Source organism: Oncorhynchus mykiss, chromosome 12, assembly GCF_057628025.1.
Source record: "Oncorhynchus mykiss isolate SJ-2025 chromosome 12, ASM5762802v1, whole genome shotgun sequence".
In the NCBI taxonomy this organism is placed as follows: domain Eukaryota; kingdom Metazoa; phylum Chordata; class Actinopteri; order Salmoniformes; family Salmonidae; genus Oncorhynchus; species Oncorhynchus mykiss.
Window position 1 is genome coordinate 46,613,966 of NC_143033.1, and position 23,360 is coordinate 46,637,325.

Genomic DNA, 23,360 nt, shown 5'->3' on the forward strand with positions numbered 1-23,360 from the left:
CTAGCAGTCAAAATCATGAATCAAGTTGACAATCTACTGGCAAATCATTTTCAATCCTTGTTATATGAAGAGAAATTATGAAGAGATATCATAGATAAAATGTATCGGTGCTCATCGGCCATTGGACATAACATTATACAACAAGTTGGAAATCGCAAATTCAACAATGAGTGGTTTGGAAGGAATCAGTGGCTAACTGCAAGCATTGCAAAGCAATCACTAGCTTGCTATTCAGTGAAGTGGGTGTGTGGTCCAAGTCTGGGTTTAAGGGTCTCTTTTCCAAGCTTTAAAGGATAAACACTGAAAACTGGCCATTCTGTCAATCCAGCATGACTTCTGCCGCGTTCGAAACAACTGGAAACTCGGAACTGGTTAATCTCAGAATTCGGTGAGTTCAAGACAGTGGTCCTAAAACTCTGAATTAAATGGCTAAATTATACATATTATGACCATCTTAAAACAATGCCTTATGTTAGCTTAGTAATTATTGCGATCTAAGTGCTTAGACCTACAAGGGTCAAAACTGTAAATAGGCCACACAGGAACATTTAATGTCATCTTGGTAAGCCACTCCAGTGTAGATTTGGCTTTGAATGATTGACCTGCTGAAATGGGAATTCAAATCCCAGTGTCTGTTGGAAAGCAGACTGAACCAGGTTTTCCTCTAGGATTTTGCCTGTGCTTAGTTGTATTCCATTTATTTTTATCCTAAAAAAACTCCCTAGTCCTTGCCGATGACAAGCATACCCATAACATGATGCAGCCACCAACATGCCTGAAAATATGAAGAGTTGTACTCAGTGATGATTTGTGTTGGATTTGCCCCAAACATAATGCTTTGTATTCAGGACAAAAAGTTAATTATTTTGCTTAAAGCACATCAGAAGGTTATAAACAACTTCTCTGACAGAAAACAGCCTATGTGACATCGATATTAGTTTATGTCATAAACTCAGTGTCGTCCAAAACTGTTTTTTAAGTCAGTTCGTCACTTGAGGGTTGGGTTTTGATTTAGACTATGCTCACTTGCCAACTAACACAGGATACACAGCTGGGGTGTTTGCACTCTCTCCAATCCTACCACATAACACACAAACAGCAGACAGTTGCCCAACAGTGCAGCGGATCAGTTTTTTTTATTTTTACATAAGACAACAGCATTTTTTACTTGTGAAATACTGGACCAAACACGTTAGCTAGATGTAAAATTGATGTAAAACTAAAACCTCCTTTGCAAAAATGCAAAAACGTATTACAGATTTCTTGAGTTATCTTATTTTGAGGAAGTGATACTGGCTTTGTTCCTATGGTGTCTCATGGGGGACAAACATTACATCAACAACTGCCACATCGAAATCCTGACACCCACAATTATTGAACACAGAATGAGTCCATGCAACTGATTTGTTAAGCACATTTTTACTCCTGAACATATTTAGGCTTGCCATAACAAAGGGGTTAAATACTTGACTCAAGGCATTTCAGCTTTTAATTTTAAAATTAATATGTCAACATTTCTCAAAACAAAATGACATTTTTGCTTTATGGGGTATTGTGTGTAGATCAGTAACACAAATACTTAATTTAATTCATAACATTCAGGCTGTATCAATTTTTTTGGGGAAAAGTTAAAGGATGTGAATACTTTCTGAAGGTGCTGTATATGGTTCTTATCATGACACAAGGCGAGACCCAGATGCAGACACAGGAGGCAGATGGTTGGAGTATTATAATTTTAACTGAATCCAAAAAGGGGTAGGCAAGACAATGGTCGTGTACAGGTAAAAGGTGAAAACTAGTTCAGAGTCCAATAGGTACCAAAGGGCAGGCAAATTCAAGGTCAGGGCAGGCAGGATGATCAGGCAGGTGGGTAAGTAGTCCAGAGTCAGGCAGTGGTCAAAACCGGGAAGACTAGCAAAAGAGAATAGAAAAGGGGTACGGGGGAAAAACACGCTGGTTGACTTGACTAAACATACAAGACGAACTGGAACAGAGAGACAGGAAACAAATACACTGAGAAAAATAAGCAATGTGTAATCATACATTAAAAAACAAACTCATTGTATTGTGATGGACATTTTATGCTGTGTATGTGATTGTATGTTTAGCACAATGCTGCTCTTGTAATAAATAACCTGTCTTGGTTGGGTTCACGCGAGTGACTGGTTGAGTGCACAGAGGAAACCACACTTTCCCTCATAAGCAATTTGGTAGTACGCCCAGAACATTGCTCGGCAAACTAGAAGGAGTGATACACTATGTCAGTTTCAAGGTAAGAATCCTTTGTGTGGTATCAGTCAGTCAGTCCCATACAGAAACCATCTATGCTTATAACTTGTTTGTGTAGCATTATAACATAACTGAATGGGAACATCCTCTTCAGAGTTTTCATCAAGCTTGTATTGAGTTTGTGAACCTCTCCTTGCGTTAATAAAGATTGCTTCATTTACTTTGAGTTTGAGTCCTTAGTGGTGAATTTCCACGACAGTATTTAATAACTTGGCCTGGGTGTATAAGTTTGGTGTGTGGTCACGTAAGAATGAAAGGAATTTCCATATTGGCTGCATAGCAGAAACAACACATTTGTAGTTTCCTCCTTTTCAGAGCTTCCCATCAGAGACTGAAAGAGTTAGATTCTGCAGCATTCTCTCAAACACACAGATGAGCTTCGAGATGAACTACTCTGTGATTATACTGATTCTCACTGGAGCCGTTTGCACTTCTGCAGAAAGTAAGAGTTTGATTGATGTTTTATGCTGTACTACTGTAAATGCCTTTGTTCATGTTTGATATACACTAACGGTCAAAAGTTTTAGAACGCATGCTCATTCAAGGGTTTTTCTTAATTTTTTTACTATTTTCTACATTGTAAAATAATAGTGAAGACATCAAAACTATGAAATAACACATATGGAATCATTTAGTAACCAAAAAAAGTGTTAAACAAATCAAAATAAATGTTATATTTGAGATTCTTCAAATAGCGCCCTTTGCCTTGATGACAGCTTTGCACACTCTTGGCATTCTCTCAACCAGCTTCATAAGGTTGTCATCTGGAATGCATTTCAATTAACAGGTGTTTCTTCTTAAAAGTTCATTTGTGGAATTTCTTTCCTTCTTAATGCATTTGAGCCAATCAGTTGTGTATTATGGCAAGAACAGCTCAAATAAGCAAAGAGAAACGACAGTCCATTATTACTTTAAGACATGAAGGTCAGTCAATACCGGACATTTCGAGAACTTGGAAAGTTTCTTCAAGTGAAGTCGCAAAAACCATCAGGTGCTATGATAAAACTTGCTTTCATGAGGACTGCCACAGGAATGGAAGCTCCAGAGTTATCTCTGCTGCAGAGGATAAGTTCATTAGAGTTACCAGCCTCAGAAATTGCAGCCCAAATAAACACTTCACAGAATTGTATTTTACCTTTATTTAACTAGGCAAGTCAGTTAAGAACAAATTATTATTTTCAATGATGGCCTAGGAACAGTGGGTTAGCTGCCTTGTTCAGGGGCAGAACGACAGAATTTTACCTTGTCAGCTCAGGGATTTAATCTTGCAACCTTGCGGTTATTAGTCCAACGCTCCAACCACTAGGCTACCTGCCGCCCCAGACACATCTCAATATCAACTGTTCAGAGGAGACTGTGAACCAGGCCTTCATGGTCAAATTGCTGCAAAGAAACCACTACTAAAGGACACCAATACGAATAAGAGACTTGCTTAAGCCAAGAAACATGAGCAATGGACATTAGACTGTTGGAAATTTGTCCTTTGGTCTGGAGTCCAAATTGGAGATTTTTGGTTCTAACCGCCCGTGTCTTTGTGAGACGCAGTGTGGGTGAACGGATGATCTTCTCATGTGTATTTCCCACAGTTCTAATGCTTCCGTAATGACAGACGCTGGGAGACGAGAAGCAAGAACAGGGTGTGGATTTAATAATAAATAGACTTGAAACAAAACAATAACAGCTTCTGGACAGAAAAACACAACATCAATGCTGACTCCAGAATGAAAGTGACAGATATAGGGGAGGTAAATCCAGGTGAGTCCAGGTGAGTCCGATAATTAAGCGCAGGTGTGCGTAACGATGGTGGCAGGTGTGTGTAATGATGAGTGAACTGATGACCTCGAGCACCGGAGAGGGGGCGCGGGAGCAGACATGACAGTACCCTCCCACTAGGGGCGCCACCTGCCGTCCTACCTGGGCGAGCCTGACGGTCTGGCCGAGGCGTGGGAGCCTGACGAGCCAGCTGAGGTATCCCCGATTGCGTCGGTAGCGGCACCCGGACCCGACGTCACCCCCCCCAAAAAAATTATAATAAAAATAAAAAAACATCCATGATGCCTCCAATTGTGGAGTCAGCATTCTGTAACAGTTCCGTATTGACAGACGCTGGGAGACGAGATGCAAGTACAGGGTGTGGATTTAATAATAAATATACATGAAACAAAACAAGAACAGCATCTGGACAGGAGAAACATATCAACATCAATACTGACTCTGGAATGAAACTGAGGAGGTGACAGATATAGGGGAGGTAAATGACGTGATGGTGTCCAGGTGAGTCACAAAATTAATTGCAGGTGTGCATAACGACCGTGGTAGGTGTGCGTAATGATGAGTGAACTGATGACCTCGAGCACCGGAGAGAGAGCAGACGTGACAAACGTAAAGCATGGAGGAGGAGGTGTTATGGCGTGGGGGTGCTTTGCTGGTGACACTGTCTGTGATTTATTTAGAATTCAAGGCACACTTAACAAGCATGGCCACCACAGCATTCTGCAGCGATACGCCAACCCATTTGGTTTGGGCTTAGTGGGACTATCATTTGTTTTTCAATGACCCAACACATTAAATCAAATGAAATTGTATTGGTCACATACACATGGTTAGCAGATGTTAATTCAAGTGTAGCAAAATGCTTGTGCTTCTAGTTCCGACAGTGCCGTAATATCTAACGAGTAATCTAATGATTCCACAACAACTACCTAATACACACAAATCTAAGTAAAGGGATGGAAAAAGAATATGACATATAAATATATGGATGAGTGAACACACCTCAAGGCTGTGTACGGGCTATTTTACCAAGAAGGAGAGTGATGCATCAGTTGACCTGGCCTCCACTATCCCCTGACCTCAACCAAATTGAGATGGTTTGGGATGACTCGGACCGCAGAGTGAATGAAAAGCAGCCAACAAGTACTCAGCATATGTGGGACCTCCTTCAAGACTGTTGGAAAAGTATTCCAGGTGAAGCTGGTTGATAGAATGCCAAGAGTGTGCAAAGCTTTCATTAAGGCAAAGGGTAGCTATTTGAAGGATCTCAAATGTAAAATATATTTTGATTTGTATAACACTTTTTTGAATACTACATCATTCCATATGTGTTATTTCATAGTTTTGATGTCTTCACTATTATTCTACAATGTAGAAAATAGTAAAAAAATGTAGAAAAACATTTGAATGAGTATGTGTTCTAAAACTTTTAACTGGTAGTGTAGATATTACCATCCTGGAAAAATTATATAAACCTCAGTTGATTAATTTGAAGTAATGTGTTTTCCCCCCATTTCAGTTCATCATGAAATTCACTTTATCTACGGATGCTTTGAGTCAAGTGATCCTGCGGTGGGACTTGAGATTGATGGAGATGAAGTCTTCTATGGCGACTTCAGTAAAAACAGTAATACGTGTCTAATAGCAGATGTAGTGTTTACATTACCTAAATTCATATCTATTACACCAGAGGATAAAGAAAGGGCTTGTGAATATGCTACCATTAGCAGAGTTTGGTGCAAAGACTGCATCGCATGGGGCAAACAGTCTGTACCGAAAATACCAAAAATCAAAGGTAAGTGAAGATTGATGGAAATGTCTCACATAAACTGCTAAATAATCAGTGATTCAATATGATTTGTGCGTCTCCAAAATCAATCTTTGTCAGAGTGGTCTGTCGAGCGGAGTTAATGTCATATACTATGCATGCCAGTCTCTCTTAGTTAAGGGTTGAGGAGAGACTGACTGCATCACTTCTTTTTATAAGAAACTTAATGAGTTGAAAATCCCAAACTTACACACAGCCCTGACACACACTTAACAAACCACACAGCCCTGGCACACACTTAACAAACCACACATGCCACCAGGGGTCTTTTCACAGTCCCTGAATCCAGAACAAATTCAAGAAAGCGTACAGTTCCATCTCATATTGCTCAAATGAACAGCAAACCTGGTTTAAAAAAACAGATAAAGGAACACCTTACAGCACAACGCCTCTCCCCTGTTTGACATAGATAGTTTGTGTGTACATTATGTGTTGATATGTAGGCTACTTGTGCCTTTTTAAAATTGATGTAGTTCTGTCCTTGTCTATTAATATTCTTTATTGGGTCATGTTTCATGTTTTGTGTGGACCCCAGGAAGAGTAGGTGCTGCTTTTGCAACAGCTAATGGGGCTCCTAATAAAATACCAAATATGCTATATTTTGAGTAGGTCTATGTACAGTATCTGCCTTAATCCCAAATGAATGGGACAGTAGGCAGTGACATTTCGAAAGTCTGACAAACTTCAATTTTTGAGTGAATACAGTTTCAGGCTTTTGTTGCCCTCTAGATGCCCCTGAGAGCACCATCTACCCCAGGGATGAGGTGGAACTGGGGGTGGAGAATACCCTCATCTGCTTTGTGAATGATTTCTTTCCCCCACCTGTCAAAGTCAACTGGACCAAGAATGGAATGGAGGTGACTGAGGGATTGTCTCTCAGTCATTACTATCCTAATAAAGATGGAACGTTCCACCAGTTCTCCAGCCTGAGTTTCACCCCACAAAAGGAAGACGTCTACATCTGCACTGTGGCGCACACGGCCTTGAAGTACCCCAAAACCAGGGGTGAGAGAGGACATAATATTTTTCTACATGGTTCTATACTGAACAAAAATATAAACGCAACATGCAACAATTTCAACGAGTTACAGTTCACATAAGGAAATTAGTACATTTAAATAAATTCATTAGGCCCTAATCTATGGATTTCACATGACTGGGAAGGCAGCGCAGCCATGAGTGGGCCTGGGAGGCCATTGGCCCACCCACTGGGGAGCCAGGCCCAGCCAATCAGATGAGTCCGGGTGGCTGGTCTTAGACGATCCCTCCAGGGAAGAAGCCGGATGCTGAGGTCCTGGGTTGGCGTGGTTACATGTGATCTGCAGTTGTGAGACCGGTTGGGCATACACCAAATTCTCTAAAATTACGTTGGAGGTGGCTTATGGCAGATAAATTAACATTAAATAATCTGGCAACAGCTCTGGTGGACATTCTTGAAGTCAGCATGCCAACTGCATGTTCCCTCAGAACTTGAGGCATATATGGCATTGTGTTGTGTGACAAAACTGCACATTTTAGAGTGGCCTTTTATTGTCCCCAGCACAAGGTGCACCTGTGTAATGATCATGCTGTTTAATCAGCTTTTTGATATTCCACACCAGTCAGGTGGATGGATTGTCTTGGCAAAGCAAAATGCTCACTAATAGGGATGTAATGAAATTTGTGGACAAAAGTTGAGAGAAATAAGGTTTTGTGTATATGGAAAATGTCTGGGGTCTTTTATTTCAGCTCATGAAACATGGAATCAACACTTTACATGTTGCGTTTATATTTTTGTTCAGTATCTTTACTTTAATATTAAACCTTAAGAAGGAACTCAAACAGCTCTGAAATTGAGACCTGAAACAAACCATTCCAAGGCAGTATCTGATGAGTGGTTGTGTATTGTGCAGATTCTGGTGACACATCTTGTCTTCCAGAATATAAGGTCAGTGGGTCCAGTGTTGGTCCTGGTCCTGCTATATTCTGTGGAGTGGGCCTCACTCTTGGGCTGCTGGGGGTGGCTACTGGAATATTCTTCATCTACAAAGGAAAGAGAGCCACTGAGTCTCAGGAATAAAGATGGGAAGTGGGGCACTGGACTAGAGCGATCTAGCCATAATTTTATGTGATGTCATAATCATCACATTAAATTCTGCGCAATATTGGTAAATCACAGTCAGCACTGTACGCCATTACTCGCTGTTGATATCTGTCTATTCGAGTGTAGAAGGTGAATTGTATTTTTTAGAAGTGTTTTTTTTTACAATAAAAAATAAATAAATTGGGAGATACTGTAAGGTTCTGCTTTTCTTTGTATACCTTGTGTTCTGGAACGTATCCATGTCTTTCATTTTTGTTAATTGATTTCTCCTGTGTTTATTTCTCACCTGGTCTCATCAGCTCACAATTTAGTTCAGTTCTTTCTGTTTGTATGGTTGTGATGTGTTGTTTCTTTTAGACTGCCTAACTGTGTTTGACCATTGCCTGCCTGTGACCACGATTCCTGCCTTATGCGAAGGCTTATTAACTTCTTGTTAATCCAACCGCGTTGTCATATTTCAAAAAGGCTTTATGGCGAAAGCATACAATGCGATTATCTCAGGACAGCGCCCCGCATACACCAGCATTAAAAACATTTTCTAAACAAGCAGAGGTGTCACAAAAATCAGAAATTGCGATAAAATGAATCACTTACCTTTGAAGATCTTCCTCTGTTTGCAATCCCAAGGGTCCCAGCTACACAAAAAATGGTTGTTTTGTTCGATAAAGTCCTTTATATCCCCAAAAAGTCAGTTTAGTTGGCGCGTTTGAGTCAGTAATCCACCCATTCCATTCGTTCAACATGCAGACAAAGGAATCCCAAAAGTTACCGGTAAACTTCATCCAAACATGTCAAACAACATTTCTAATCAATCCTCAGGTATCCTAATATGTAAACAAATGATCAAATTTAAGACGGAATGTAGTATGTTCAATACCAGAGATAAATAACGAAGTGCGCACCCTCATCCACGAGCGCAACAAGATTACAGTCCAAATGAGAGCCACCTTGAAAAATGCAAATGAATTACTTAAAAATCATACGATGTGATTTTCTGGATTTTTATTTTAGATACTGTCTCTCACAGTTGAAGTGTACCTATTATAAAAATTACAGACCTCTACATGATTTGTAAGTAGGAAAACCTGCAAAATCGGCAGTGTATCAAATACTTGTTCTCCCCACTGTATGTATGTATGTATGTATGTATGTATGTATGTATGTATGTATGTATGTATGTATGTATGTATGTATGTATGTATGTATGTATGTATATATATATATATATATATATATAATATTTGAGATTCTCTAAGTAGCCACCCTTAGCCTTGATGACATCTTTGCACACTCTTGGCCTTCTCTCAACCAGCTTTACCTGGAAGGCTTTTCCAACTGTCTTGAAGGAGTTCCCACATATGTTGAGCACTTGTTGGCTGCTTTTCCTTCACTCTGCGGTCCAACTCATCACAAATCATCTAAATTGGGTTAAGGTCAGGTGATGGTGGAGGCCAGGACGTCTGATGCAGCACTCCCATCACTCTCCTTCTTGGTCAAATAACCCTCACACAGCCTGGAGATGTGTTGAGTCATTGTCCTGTTGAAAAACAAATGATAGTCCCACTAAGCCCAAACCAGATGTGGTAGCCATGCTGGTTAAGTGTGCCTTCTAAATAAATCACTGACAGTGTCACACACAAAGCACCCCCACACCATAACACCTCCTCCTCCATGCTTCACGGTGGGAACCACACATGTGGAGATCATCCGTTCACCTATTCTGCGTCTCACAGAGACATGTCGGTTAGAACCGAATATCTCACATTTGGACTCATCAGACCATATTTCCACCGGTCTAATATCCATTGCTCATGTTTCTTGGCCCAAGCAAGTCTCGTCTTCTTATTGGTGTCCTTTAGTAGTGGTTTATTTGCAGCAATTCAACCATGAAGGCTTGATTCACACAGTCTCCTCTGAACAGTTGATGTTGAGATGTGTCTGTTACTTGAACTCTGAAGCATTTATTTGGGATGCAATTTCTGAGGAAGGTAACTAATGAACTTATCCTCTGCTGCAGAGGTAACTGGGTCTTCCTTTCCTGTGGCGGTTCCAATGAGATCCAGTTTCATCATAGCGCTTGATGGTTTTTCTGACTGCACTTGAAGAAACTTTCAAAGTTCTTGAAATGTTCTGTATTGACTTACCTTCAAGTCTTAAATGAATGATAGAGCTATGTTCTGTATACCACCCCTACCTTGTCACAACACAACTTATTGGCTCAAACGCATTAAGAAGGAAAGAAATTCCACAAATTAACAATGCACACCTGTTAATTGAAATGCATTCCAGGTGACTACCTCATGAAACTGGTTGAGAGAATGCCAAGAGTGTGCAAAGCTGTTATCAAGGCGAAGGCTGGCTACTTTGAAGAATCTGTTTGTTTAATAGTTTTTTGGTTTCATATGTGTTATTTCATAATTATGATGTCTTCACTATTATTCTACAATTATAGACAATAGTCAATTTAAAGAAAAACCCTTGAATGAGTAGGTGTGTCCAAACGTTTGACTAGTACGGTACATTCCTAAGCTTATTCAAATGTAAATGTTCTGACTTACAAAAAACATTTTACCACTGCTATGTTTTTTTCTGGAATTAATTTAATTTATGTGTCGGGCTTTTTGTGTGAGTGAGGTTTGAAAGTACTGAACTTTCAACAGTCCATTACATTACACAACAGTGTGTCCTGGATGAGGGTGTTAATAACAAAACTGCAGTCCCACTGCAGTCCCACAGTTAAGAACAAATGTATATGTTTTGTTTCTGTCTTAATTCGAAGCAAGGTCATTGATGGAGAATGGTTGCAAGTGCTGTCCTCCATGTATGAATATAATAATAATCGCCCTAGATTACATTTGTTCGGATTAGATTTGGCCTCATGGATACTTTCTGGATTTCAATTATTGGCTTCCTTTCTGAGAAATCTATTTTGTGAATTTAACAGTAACAAACAGGAACCTCTTTTTGTGGTGTGCAGTGAGTTAAAGTATGTTCCTGAATTAAGTTTTGTACATTAGGGGATTCTTAGCGACATTTTTAGCTTCCCGAAATCTCATGAAACTATCAACTCCACCTTCACATGACTGGTGCCTCCCCTTGCAGATGCTTCCCCTTGCAGTTTTCCAAAGCTCAGAGGGGAACTAACTCTGAGAAGTAAACATGTTAATGTTGATTCTCTCCCCCATCCACAGATTTGCCACAGTAAATACTAGAGTAAGTTTAAATGTTTTATTTTTATGTAACCTTTATTTAACTAGGCAAGTCAGTTTAAGAACAAACTCTTATTTACAATGATGTCCTACCGGGGAAGTTAACTCCGTTTGAAACAGGACTAAGTAAGACCTTACTTTATATTGTTCTTATTACTATTTAAATCACAGGGACATTGCACTCCAATGTTTTCAGACATCCACAATTAGTCTAATGTCAAAATGACATGATTTATCTAAAGCGACTTACAGTCATTTACTTTAGGTATAAAGGTGCTAAAAAAGCTTGTCATATGCCAGAAATTCAAAATGAATGGGAAAGATAAGCACCGCCAGTCTAGAGATTACATTGCCTATTTTTTCCTTCCTTTTGGATTTTGGCAAAGGACACGTTTTGATTTTGGAGTGTGACGTCCCTTTAAGCACATATTTACACTGTTCTTATGACAGAAGCCTAACCCTAATTTTGTCCACTATCTCTGAATCAACATACAGTATGTACTAACAGTGGCCATGGGGATTCACCTAAAGGGAAGGGTTTAGGAAGTGAAAGAGTATGGTTCTTGAAATGAATGCAGTAAAGAGATCTATGCAGGTCTGCTACTACAGAACTAGTAAAAGGCCCAGTGCACTACTTTTGTGATTTTTTTAAACTAATGTATTTGAGTGTTTAACAGCATTTGTCACATGAGTCTGATAATTATCTGTACAAAACAGTTCATCTGATAATTCTTGAGGAATATAAAAATACTTGCTTGGTATATGTTTTCCAGTTTCTTGAAATACTTGGCAAACGCAACTCACTTTTATGTGAAAACTGAAATGGTCTACCCATTCCTTTTCCATTTTAGTAGATGCTCTTATCCAAAGGAACATACAGTAGTGAGTGCCAACATTGATATACTTTTTCGTACTTGTCCCCTATGGGAATTGAACCCACAACCTTAGACTTGCATGCCGCTGCTCCACCAACTGAGCCACATCATCACAAACCACTTTATGTCTCAATGTACTCAATTACTGTATTGTGCATTGTTTTTCTTCATGGTGATGGAAAGTCTACAGGCACAAACCTAGATGACCAGCCTATGTACAACACAGTAATGTACATTTACATTAAGTGGTTTGTAAGGATGGTCAATTAATACTGCACAAAAGTGGTTGTTTTCCATGTTATTGAATCAAAAAAATGTTTTTAATTTGATGTGGATGTTTTAGGAATTTGCCCATATTATGGCACCTTTTGATGTACACTACAGTTCAATATTTTGGGGTCACTTAGAAATGTCTTTGTTTTTGAAAGAAAATCAAAAATTGTGTCCATTAAAATAACATCAAATTGATCAGAAATACAGTGTAGACATTGTTAATGTTGTAAATGATTATTGTAGCTGGAAACGGTTGATTTTTAATGGAATATCTACATACAGTGGTTTCTCCTTTAAAAGTTACGTCATACAGCTGCATTTTAACCTAACTCCTAAACCTTACCTTAACCCTAACATTAACCCTTAGCCTAGCCAATGTTAGTCACCTAGCTACCTTGCGAACGTTAGCAAAAACAAATTGGAATTTGTAACATATAATACGTTCAGCAAATTGTTAACATAATAGTATTTTTTTAAACTGCATTGTTGGTTAGGGGCTCGTATTAGCATTTCACTGTTGTATTAATTGCAATTCGTAACATATTGTATGAATTGCAATTCGTAACATATCAAAGGAATTGTAATCCATAACATATCATATACAAAATGGATAAAGAACAGCCAAAACTTAATACCGTAACATATCATACTAATCGGAATGTCTGGATTTACATTTACTATGTTACCTCTACCCCTGAGTCCAGGTTGGCAACGGTCCTGCTGAGTTCAAAACTGAAGTTTCCCAGCTGTCTAAAAGGGTGGTTCTTGAAACATAGCTTTAGTTTCCTGTGTTGTTCCACAGTTGAAAAGTTCTAACTCTGAGACTTGATCATGTATGTGCTGAATTGCTTCCCCATCCACCTGCTGCTCCTCTTCTCCTCTCTGTCTGAAGTAGGTGAGTTCAAACAATCATAATCCAAAATTAGATTTGATTGCTTTTCAACAGTAAAAGAAAGTGGACATTGCAAGTGGTTGAACGGGAGGCGCATTAACAGAAATCCCATGCAGCCTTGATTACAAATTCGAACACTGGATTGTGAGATTTAGGCCTAATCTACACCTCGATTGGGATGATAGAAATCCTCATCATTTCGTTTAATCATTTTTCACTTTAATTATTTGTAATTATTTCGTTATGCGGCAGGGTCGATAGCGCGCCGGACCTCGGGCTCATTACAATATGTTATACATGTGTCTGCGATCGGCGGTTAAGGCTTGATCTGATTGAATCTAGGCAAAAGTGTTTTACATTTGTCCCATGTTCTTGCAATGAAACAACACATTTGTATGGCTAGTTATAAGCTAGTAATTGACACACTATAAGACAAGGATGTGCAATAATTATGGCTCGAGAGCCACGTAGGGATTTTGAAATTCAATGGAGGGCTGCACAAATTATTTTTGGATCAATTTCTTCAGGGGGGCATTTAATGGCTGGCGCCAGATATATCCTAATAATTATATTTCTGAAGTGTGCATACCTTCAAATCCGTCTATTAAAAAATAATTTTACATGTCCTTTTTCTGTTATTATAGTTGATTCCTCAGATGAAGATTTTGCACACGATGATGCATGGTGTCGGTTTAGCTCCAGAGATTTACATGACATGGAGTATATTTTAGAGCATCATTTTAACAAGATCATGGTGGCTCAGTACAACAGCACCACAGAGAGGTGGACAGGATACACAGCATGGGGAGTGATATCTGCAGAAAAGTGGAATGAGGACCCAGATGAGATCCCCAGGAGGAGATCAGATATGGATGTGTTATGCAAGCCATATGCTAATCGGATCTACAACACAACAGAGATGTTTATGGGTGATTATAACAATTCACTAACAACTGGAAGTTATCCTTCACTTGATTTGTTTTATGTCTATAGCATATGCTCTGCAGTACTTGATAACATCTCACATTTTCTTCAGTTACATGATTGTGTTTCAACAAAACATAGACCATGGAGTAATACTGTAGGTCAGTTGTAATAATCTAGTAAAGTACAGTAGTTCAAAGCCATATTCTTCTAAATAAAGGAGGAATTGTTGGACTGAACCATAAACAACTGGAAATCTTACTGGCTGTGGATTTAACTGCTTGAGCTGGGAAGGGACAGACTAAGGGGACTTTTCTGACTAGCATCCCATTGACAGCCCGACCAAAATCTTAAACTTACCCTTTACCAACCAAATCCTGTACCTAATTTAGACAAATTTGGAAATTCAACATTGGAGTGCTGGTCAGGCACATTTCCCACCATTTTAGGCTACAGATCTCTGTAGCAAGCACTCAACATTTCTGCTTGAAACCTTATTTTTCCAGTTATAATGTATCATCATTGATTCATTGACCTCCTTCTCTAGTTGAGCCCAATGTCACACTGAGGCTAGAGGGGCCATCCAGTGACTCCAGCCTTGTGTGTAGTGTCCACTTCTTCTACCCTAAACACATCAGAGTGACGTGGCTGAGGAACGGGGAGGAAGTGACCTCAGATGTGACCTCCACTGACGTACTGGCCAATGGACTCTGGAGCTACCAGATACAGTCCTATTTGAAGTACACACCCACAACTGGAGAGAGGATCACCTGTATGGTGGAGCACATCAGCCAGACTGAGCCCAAACTTTATTACTGGGGTAAGGGTATGGGTGGAGTAAGGGTGTGTGGGTGGAGTAAGTGTATAAGTGAGAATGACTTCACTCGACTCCCCAACAGGGCTGCAGAACAGTGGCTATTTCATTTTAGGGCTCACTAATATGAACATGGGGACAAGGAAAGACAACTCTTAACTCATCAGCTGAAGAGTAGAACAGTCACAAGTCATCTCTGAAATGTTCACCAGTTTGTGTCGTATAGCCCAATGTCTCTGTTGAATAGGGAGATTAAAATACTTTTTCTTTTGCGTGTGGTTTGGAGACCATAATCTTTGTTAAATGTGTATTTGCAGACCCCTCCTTGCCTAAGTCTGAGAAGAATAAGATAGTGATCGGTGTCTGTGGGCTGCTGCTGGGGGTGGTCTTTGTAGTAGCTGGACTGATCTACTGGAAGAAATCTACTGGTGAGGAACCACAAGACTCATTAAAAATGACTGAAAAGCCACAGATAATGCTACTCACTGTATATCTCTGGTTGTACTGCTATCTGCCTGTACTACTGTTGTAGACTCAGTGCTCGATGATGGTTTATTCTCATGCCTCTTAATTCAGTATCTCTGTTTTACTTTCAACAGGACGGCTGTTGGGTCTTATTGGTGAACTTGATTATGGGACTTGTGATGATGGTTTATTCTCATGCCTCTTAATTCAGTATCTCTGTTTTACTTTCAACAGGACGGCTGTTGGGTCTTATTGGTGAACTTGATTATGGGACTTGTGATTGAGGCCGTGTGGACGAAGGCTTGCTTATCAAATCCCTGTCATTAACTGATGGTAGCTGATATAGTTTGCTTTTTAGCTGCTGTTGCCTCTAGCAGCTGCCCCCCCCCCCCCACCCCTATTCAAAATGCCAACATTGCACCAACCAAGGCCACTGCACAAATGACTGCACTCCACAAATTCCCAGGCTACACGTGCCTGAATTGCTTACCCATATGGAAAAATGTAAGAATCTTATGAGGTCCTTTGTATGTTGAAGAAAATATGAATAGTATTTTTATATATGTCAGTCTATACTCGTAGAAAAAATTGTTATTTGGGTTTCTATATAGAACCTTTTGGTTCTTTGGACGAGATTAAATAACGCTTTACGAAATAAGGTTCTATATATACTCAGGGCCAGTATATGAGGTACACCCAACGTTGCTCAATTAGTATCAAGGGACCTAACGTGTGCCAGAAAAACGTTTCGCACGCCATTACACCACCGCCACCAGCCTGTACAGTTGACACCAGGCAGGATGGGTCTATGGACTCATGCTGATTATGCCAAATCCTGACTCTGCCATCAGAATATAATAGAATAGAGTAGGCAGTTAGAGTTCCAATTATGACTATATACACTGAGTGTACAAAACATTAAGTACACCTTCCTAATATGGAGTTGCAGCCCCCCCCCCCCCCCCCCCCCCCCCCCTTCCCTCAGAACACAATTTGTCAGGCAAGGACTCTAAAAGGTGTCGAAAGCATTCCACAGGGATGCTGGCCCATGTTGACTCCAATGCTTCCCACAGTTGTGTCAAGTTGGTTGGATGTCCTTTGGGTGGTGGACCATTCTTGATCCACACAGGAAACTTTTACGTTTAAAAGTTGACCCAAACCGGTAAGCCTGGCACCTACTACCATACCCCGTTCAAAGGCACTTCAATATTTTGTCTTGCCCATTCACCCTCTGAATGGCACACACACACACAATACATGTCTCAATTGTCTCAAGGCTTAAGAATCCTTCTTTAACCTGTCACCTCCCTTTCATCTACACTGATTGAAATGGATTTAACGTGACATCAATAAGGGATCATAGCTTTCACCTGGATTCACCTGGTCAGTCTATGTCATGGAAAGAGCAGGTGTTGTTAATATTTGTATACTCAATGAATGTCTGCATAGCATTTTGTCTTCATTTTGGCAGATTACCACATACTTATTTCTGAAGATTATCCTTTTACTGCAGTGGGATAAATCAGGGTCATACTGAGGGATACTTGGTCTCAAACAAATTGACTTTGAAACAAAAGTATACACACAGTTATGGGCTTAGAAAGAAGAAGTCACCTGTACCATGTCAGATATAGAGTTGAAATGTATTCAATTTTAAGTTTGTTTCCCAACATTACACTTTATATACATCACAGAAGATTAAAATGTACTGTTTGACATTGAAACACCAGATTTGAGATTTTTTTTAAAGTAATAATCTTTCTTATTTATGAAATTATGAAAAATATGAATAACATTCCACCCATGAGACCAAAGAAGGCAATTTTGGTCATTGACTGCAGGAAAGGGCTACCTCATGTTTTTGCACCTTTTTCCCCTTCTTCTTCTCTGGAACCATAGGCAACAATCCAGCCTAAACCCCCAAACAGCAAGCAATGCAGGTGTAGAAGCACGGTGGCTAGGAAAAACTCCCTAGAAAGGCCAGAACCTAGGAAGAAACTTAGAGAGGAACCAGTCTATGAGGGGTGGCCAGTCACCTTCTGGCTGGGCCGGGTGGAGATTATAACAAAACATGGCCAAGATGTTCAAATGTTCATAGATGACCAGCAGGGTCAAATAATAATAATCACAGTGGTTGTCGAGGGTGCAACAGGTCAGCACCTCAGAAGTAAATGTCAGTTGGCTTTTCATAGTCGATCATTCAAAGTATCTCTACTGCTCCTGCTGTCTCTAGAGACTTGAAAACAGCAGGTCTGGGACAGGTAGCACGTCCGGTGAACAGGTCAGGGTTCCATAGCCGCAGGCAGAACAGTTGAAACTGTAGCAGCAGCATGACCAAGTGGACTGGGGACAGCAAGGAGTCATCAGGCCAGGTAGTCCTGAGGCATGGTCCTCCGAGAGAGAGAAAGAAAGAAAGAAAGAAAGAAAGAAAGAAAGAAAGAAAGAAAGAAAGAGAGAAAGAAAGAAAGAAGGAAATTAAGGAAGAGAGAGAGAGAGAAAAAGAGAGAGCATACTTAAATTCACACAGGACACTGGATAAGACAGGATAAATACTCCAGATATAACAGGCTGACCCTAGCCCCCCGACACAAACTATTGTAGCATAAATCCTGGAGGCTGAGACAGTAGGGGTTGGGAGACACTGTGGATTTCAAACTTATTGTGTAATGTTTTTGTCCAATGGCCGATGAGCACCGATACATTTTATCTATAATTTCTCTTCATATGACGGATTAGGATTAAAAGGATTAAAAGGATTTGCTTGTAGATTGTCAAATTGATTCATGATGATAACTGCTAGCTAATATTTTGAAAGTATGTCCAAACAAAGCTACTGTAGATAATATGATTTGAAGTCCTTTTATCTGTGGCCAATGACCTTGAGCCTTCTTGGATGGGCACTTCTAATGTAATTATATGGCAGAACCCAAGGGGCTTGAATTTTCTAGCTCTACCCTTGGACTTGGCGATGACATAGTGTCCCCATGAGTGACAGAACACTGAGCGAATCCGTATTTTCTGCTGGCTTGCCCAACCACCACAGAAAGCACTGACCTAGGCTGAAACACCTGCATTTTGGAGCTGCCTTACTCAAGAAAACAAAAAAGAGACCATGTTTATATGCGGCTTTATTAACTCAATGATATATATTTTTTTACATGGTTTGCAAATTGATATGTGACACGTATTAATGCTAAAATAACATGCAAAACAGACATAGCCCCTCCAAAACTGCTTTTGTAATGTTTAATAAGAACTGTTTTGCAAAACGTTGATGTTTAAATAAATGTTTTTCAAGAATTGCTGGTGTCCTGATACCTTTTCTCTTATGTGATCTGATCGAGTAAATCCAAAGTAAACATGTGAACCTTTCTGAGTTGGTCTAAATTAATACATCATGTAAGAATTAATATATAATAGGATTAATCATTCAGCTAAAATAACACAATTTCATGGATCTATTTGAGTTCAATCAACTTAATATAATATTTTTATTTCTATCATCTTTACTCAGTTTATTTGACCACATCCAAATAACATAATCAAGCTTATCTACTCACAAAACCTAACGAAACTTAACAATATTATGTGTACATTTGTTGGCTATAATATTTTGAGTAGATTCAACAAATCATTTTTTACAGTGTGCATTTCACTGTTACACCATGCCCAAACCGGACGGACGCACGCAGATTTTGTCCCCACACACAAAACACGATCATGACGCGCAGGTTGAAATATCAAAACAAACTCTGAACCAATTATATTAATTTGGGGACAGGTTGAAAAGCATTAAACATTTATGGCAATTTAGCTAGCTAGCTTGCAGTTGCTAGCTAATTTGTCCTATTTAGCTAGCTAGCTTGCTGTTGCTAGCTAATTTGTCCTGGGATATAAACATTGAGTTGTTATTTTACCTGAAATGCACAAGGTCCTCGACTCCGACAATGAATCCACACATAAAACGGTCAACCAAATCGTTTCTAGTCATCTGTCCTCCTTCCAGGCTTCTTTTTCCTCTTTGGACTTTATATGGCAATTGGCAACTAACTTTCATAATTAAGGTGCATTACCACAACCGACCTCAGTTCATCTTTCAATCACCCACATGGGTATATGTTCCTAAAGACCAATGAGAAGATGGCACGTGGGTAAATGCTCCTAAAAACCAATGAGGAGATGGGAGAGGCAGGACTTGCAGCGCGTTCTGCATCACAAATAGAATCAACTTCTATTTTAGCGCCTGGCAACGCAGACGCTCGTTGGCGCGTGCGAGCAGTGTGGGTACAATGATTGAATAACATGTATGTGTACATTTATTTTGCAACGCTCATGCATGCGACGCATCCGTTTTGGGCATGGTGTTATGATTATTTATGGAGCAGACAAACATGCACAGGTAGCCTACTTTTGAAGTAATTTGTTTGACAATCAGATGAAAGCATCATGACTGTTTGTCTTCATGCCACTATGAAAAGTAATTTATTTTTACCATTAAATTAGGTCTTTGTTATTAGGCCCATAAACCCTTTTTATGCATGGTATGCGCAAGAGCAACCAATAGAGACCCCTGAATGTCATGGTGTAATTCACACTCTGCTGTAACTAATGGACAAAATCGTATTGTATTGTAAAAAAGTCATTCAGAATTGACGTGGGCCATCATTCAAACTAAGAGATGCCTCCCTGGCCACAGATAACAATCAGTTATGGGCCACACCACCATTCATCTGCCAGTGTAGCCTATCCCCTACAGCGACATTGCGCAAAAGGATGTGAAGCATAATCTGGATATGTGTGCAACAAAAATTCAACATTCACCTTCTGCTACCATTTCAATGGAATGCTGTATTTGCCTTGTAGCATTGGGTTGCAGAAGCAGCTGCAGCACATTCTGTGTGGTACATACCTTTGATTTATCGAATATATGCCTCAAATTGTGTGTGTAGAAGGCTTGACAGAAATGGTAGCAGAAAGTGAATGTTGAACTTTTGTTGCACACATATCTAGATGATGCTGCGTATCATTTTGCGCAAATAGGCTCTAGGTGTGATCGAGGCGTCAAGCCATTAGACAATTTGATGCTTCAAACAATGCAACTAGATTAACAGCAAAGTAGCTGAATTTGCATTTTTTTAAGCCGTTTTGGCACATCCATAACAATGAGCTAATGATGCGCGATTTCGCCTGGCATAGAAAATGTACTCTGTCGTTAGGACACAGTTCAGAGGAGCTAGCCATCTACACAGCTAATGCAATCACTTCAAACTAAAGCTGGTAAGACAGCAACTACCTGCATGTCATGTCAATTTACCTGTTTTTCAATTGACATTTCTTTGTATACATTATACCCATAAAAATGATGTTGATTCCTGATTTCGACTGGCTGAGAATATATGTCTGTTCATTCGATCGGTTAGGTTGCCAGAGACTCGACCAAGTCATGAAGTCTTTTTGTTTTATACTGAACAAAAATATAAGCGCAAAATGCAACAATTTCAAAGATTTTACTGAGGTACAGTTCATATAAGGAAATCAGTCGATTGAAATAAATGCATTCGGCCCTAATCTAGGGATTTCACATGACTAGGAATACAGATATGCATCTGTTGGTCACAGATGCTTTTTTTTTAATGTAGGGGCGTTAGAATGTTGTCCCACTTCTCTTCAATGGCTGTGAGAAGTTGCTGGATATTGGCGGGAACTGGAACACGCTATCATACACGTAGATCCAGAGCATCCTAAACATGCTCAATGGGTGACATGTCTGGTAAGTTTGCAGGCCATAACTGGGACATTTTCAGCTTCCAGGAATTGTGTAAAAGTGGGTGAATTATCTTGACAAAGGAGAAATTCTTACTAACAGGGATGTAAACAAAAAATTTTGTGGTATGGAACATTTCTGGGATCTTTTATTTCAGCTCATGAAACATAGGACCAATACTTTACATGTTGTGTTCATATTTTTGTTCAGTGTATATATCCATAACAATTATGCTGATTCATGATTTCGACTGACTGAGAAAAGATGTCCGTCGCGTCTAGACACGTTATTGTCAATTGGACAGTAGAGATCAAGATTCACTATTGAAACAATGCTGCAAATGTTGAGAGACAGACAGCAACGTTTGTACAAACCCCCTTTGTTTCAAACCAAATGTTAGGCTAGAGGCAAGGGGAAATAATGTCTAGATGCTTTTTACATTGGAGATCAAGTTCATTCATTGGCTGGCTGGGCTGATGGGACAATGGATGAGCAGGGATTTCTCAGATGCAATAGAAAACAAGATGACTATTTTTTCGTCATAGGCTTACCCGTGCGAAACAGTTTTTTTTCAGTATGGCTTAGAATGTATTTTAACCAATCACAATGCTTGTTTTGACCAAGCAGTCGTAGAAATCTATTTTAAGATACCTTACTGGAATTATGGAAAATCACCCTCAAAATGAACCTTTCCTTCAAACGAGGAGAAACTATTTTACCAGGTGCCATCCTGCTGCACAGTTGTGATATGTACACTGGGTAAAGTATCACTGTGCAGGTGCATGTGGACATTGCATTTAAGTGGAACTGACAGCGTTTTAACTACTTTGCGGATATGAAACAGGCAATCATAATATCAGTCAAAAATATCAAATTCCCAGTTGATGCTGCATAAACAACTTCATAAGAGGTTTTAAAAATAGATTCTTCTTAACTCAACATTCCATGGCGTACACTAAGGCATTGCTGGCAGAATAGATGGACGCAGTTCAATGCATGATTAATACATGATCACAAATACATTTCTTGGTAGTCCCAAAAATATTGCTATAAGGCTGTAAATCACTTCTGGCCTGGTACATTGTTTGCTGCCGCTATTCGGGATGCACTGTTTCAATTTCAATGACTCAATATTTTGGACATAAACGGACGAATGTAACAAAGGCTGGGAATGTCAATACATTCAAACTAGCAAGGGCAATGCTAGCTAGCTGTAGTTTATGCTTTCAGTACTAGATACATTTTCTGATCCTTTGATGGGGTGGACAACATGTCAGTTCATGCTACAAGAGCTCTGATAGGCTGGAGGACCTCCTCTGGAAATTGTAATAATTACCGTGTAAGTCTATAGAAGGGGTGAGAACCATGAGCCTCCAAGGCTTTGTATTGAAGTCAATGTACCCAGAGTACATTGTACTTCCGTACCCAGAGTACAGAAGCCAGCTAAATAATGTGTTTTAATCAATTATTTGGTGATGTGATTATATTTAGTATAGTTTTATCTAAAAAGGATAACATTTTTAATGTTTTACATTTTAAATCTTTATGAAATTCACTGAGGAGGATGGTCCTCCCCTTCCTCCTCTGAGGAGCCTCCAATGCTGTCAACACACAGTCCGTTTCTAAGTGAATGATGGCAGGCCTGTGTGGCAATGGCTTGTTTGCATTAAGGCCTACTGTAGCTCTGATTGACTATGGTGCACCAGTCTGTGTAGACTCTTCTCCTGGGCGAGACAGATGTTTTTATTAGGTTTTATTAACTGCAGGGTCTATTAATTGTCCAAATGCACTTTCCCATTTATATTGCTATAGAATTTTCACAAATGCCTTAGTATACATAATTCCCAAACATTCTAAGAATTTATGAAAATGTGAAAACGACCATATCCAAGTGATTGCTTGTCAGAAAATGTTAAAAAGTATCATATTCTTCCTGGGGGTGCATATAAACAAATTTTAATAAGATTTCATGTTTCTAAAATGCTGTCAGTTCCACTTTAAAGGTGAATGGAAACACTTAAGGAAGTATAGCTTAGCAAAATATGTATTCCATCCACGAATACTAAACATGTGCATTTAACACACACATACAGTGCCTTGCGAAAGTATTCGGCCCCCTTGAACTTTGCGACCTTTTGCCACATTCCAGGCTTCAAACATAAAGATATAAA

General features: G+C 39.5%; 2 protein-coding genes across 4 annotated transcripts; both read left to right on the forward strand.

The window, feature by feature from the left end:
* The first annotated feature begins 2,137 nt into the window (after positions 1 to 2,137).
* LOC110537685 (H-2 class II histocompatibility antigen, A-Q alpha chain) lies at positions 2,138 to 8,169 on the forward strand. Of its 2 annotated transcripts, XM_036937652.2 has the most exons (5): positions 2,138 to 2,272; positions 2,605 to 2,731; positions 5,582 to 5,857; positions 6,620 to 6,895; positions 7,810 to 8,169. In XM_036937652.2, exons 2-5 carry the CDS (start codon positions 2,662 to 2,664, stop codon positions 7,947 to 7,949), a joined length of 762 nt encoding a protein of 253 aa, XP_036793547.1. In that variant the 5' UTR covers positions 2,138 to 2,272; positions 2,605 to 2,661; the 3' UTR covers positions 7,950 to 8,169. The 2 variants fall into 2 exon arrangements, with proteins under 2 accessions (XP_036793547.1, XP_090048711.1); XM_090192585.1 differs by lacking the exon at positions 2,138 to 2,272 and having other exon boundaries at positions 2,300 to 2,731.
* A 2,424-nt stretch (positions 8,170 to 10,593) lies between these two features.
* LOC110537686 (HLA class II histocompatibility antigen, DQ beta 1 chain) lies at positions 10,594 to 17,908 on the forward strand. Of its 2 annotated transcripts, none has more exons than XM_021623916.3 (5): positions 10,594 to 13,225; positions 13,867 to 14,151; positions 14,694 to 14,966; positions 15,278 to 15,388; positions 15,660 to 17,908. In XM_021623916.3, the coding sequence occupies exons 1-5, from the start codon at positions 13,162 to 13,164 to the stop codon at positions 15,707 to 15,709; spliced, it is 783 nt and encodes a 260-aa protein (XP_021479591.1). In that variant the 5' UTR covers positions 10,594 to 13,161; the 3' UTR covers positions 15,710 to 17,908. The 2 variants fall into 2 exon arrangements, with proteins under 2 accessions (XP_021479591.1, XP_090048710.1); XM_090192584.1 differs by having other exon boundaries at positions 13,103 to 13,221.
* Positions 17,909 to 23,360: the final 5,452 nt, after the last annotated feature.

Excerpts from the sequence above, each read along its gene's own strand:
- LOC110537685 (XM_036937652.2), top strand. The coding sequence starts at position 2,662 with ATGAGCTTCGAGATGAACTACTCTGTGATTATACTGATTCTCACTGGA. Across the intron at positions 2,732-5,581 it reads CGTTTGCACTTCTGCAGAAA|TTCATCATGAAATTCACTTT; the intron begins GTAAGAGTTTGA and ends CCCCCATTTCAG. Across the intron at positions 5,858-6,619 it reads GAAAATACCAAAAATCAAAG|ATGCCCCTGAGAGCACCATC; the intron begins GTAAGTGAAGAT and ends GTTGCCCTCTAG.
- LOC110537686 (XM_021623916.3), top strand. The coding sequence starts at position 13,162 with ATGTATGTGCTGAATTGCTTCCCCATCCACCTGCTGCTCCTCTTCTCC. Across the intron at positions 14,967-15,277 it reads GCCCAAACTTTATTACTGGG|ACCCCTCCTTGCCTAAGTCT; the intron begins GTAAGGGTATGG and ends GTGTATTTGCAG. Across the intron at positions 15,389-15,659 it reads CTACTGGAAGAAATCTACTG|GACGGCTGTTGGGTCTTATT; the intron begins GTGAGGAACCAC and ends TACTTTCAACAG.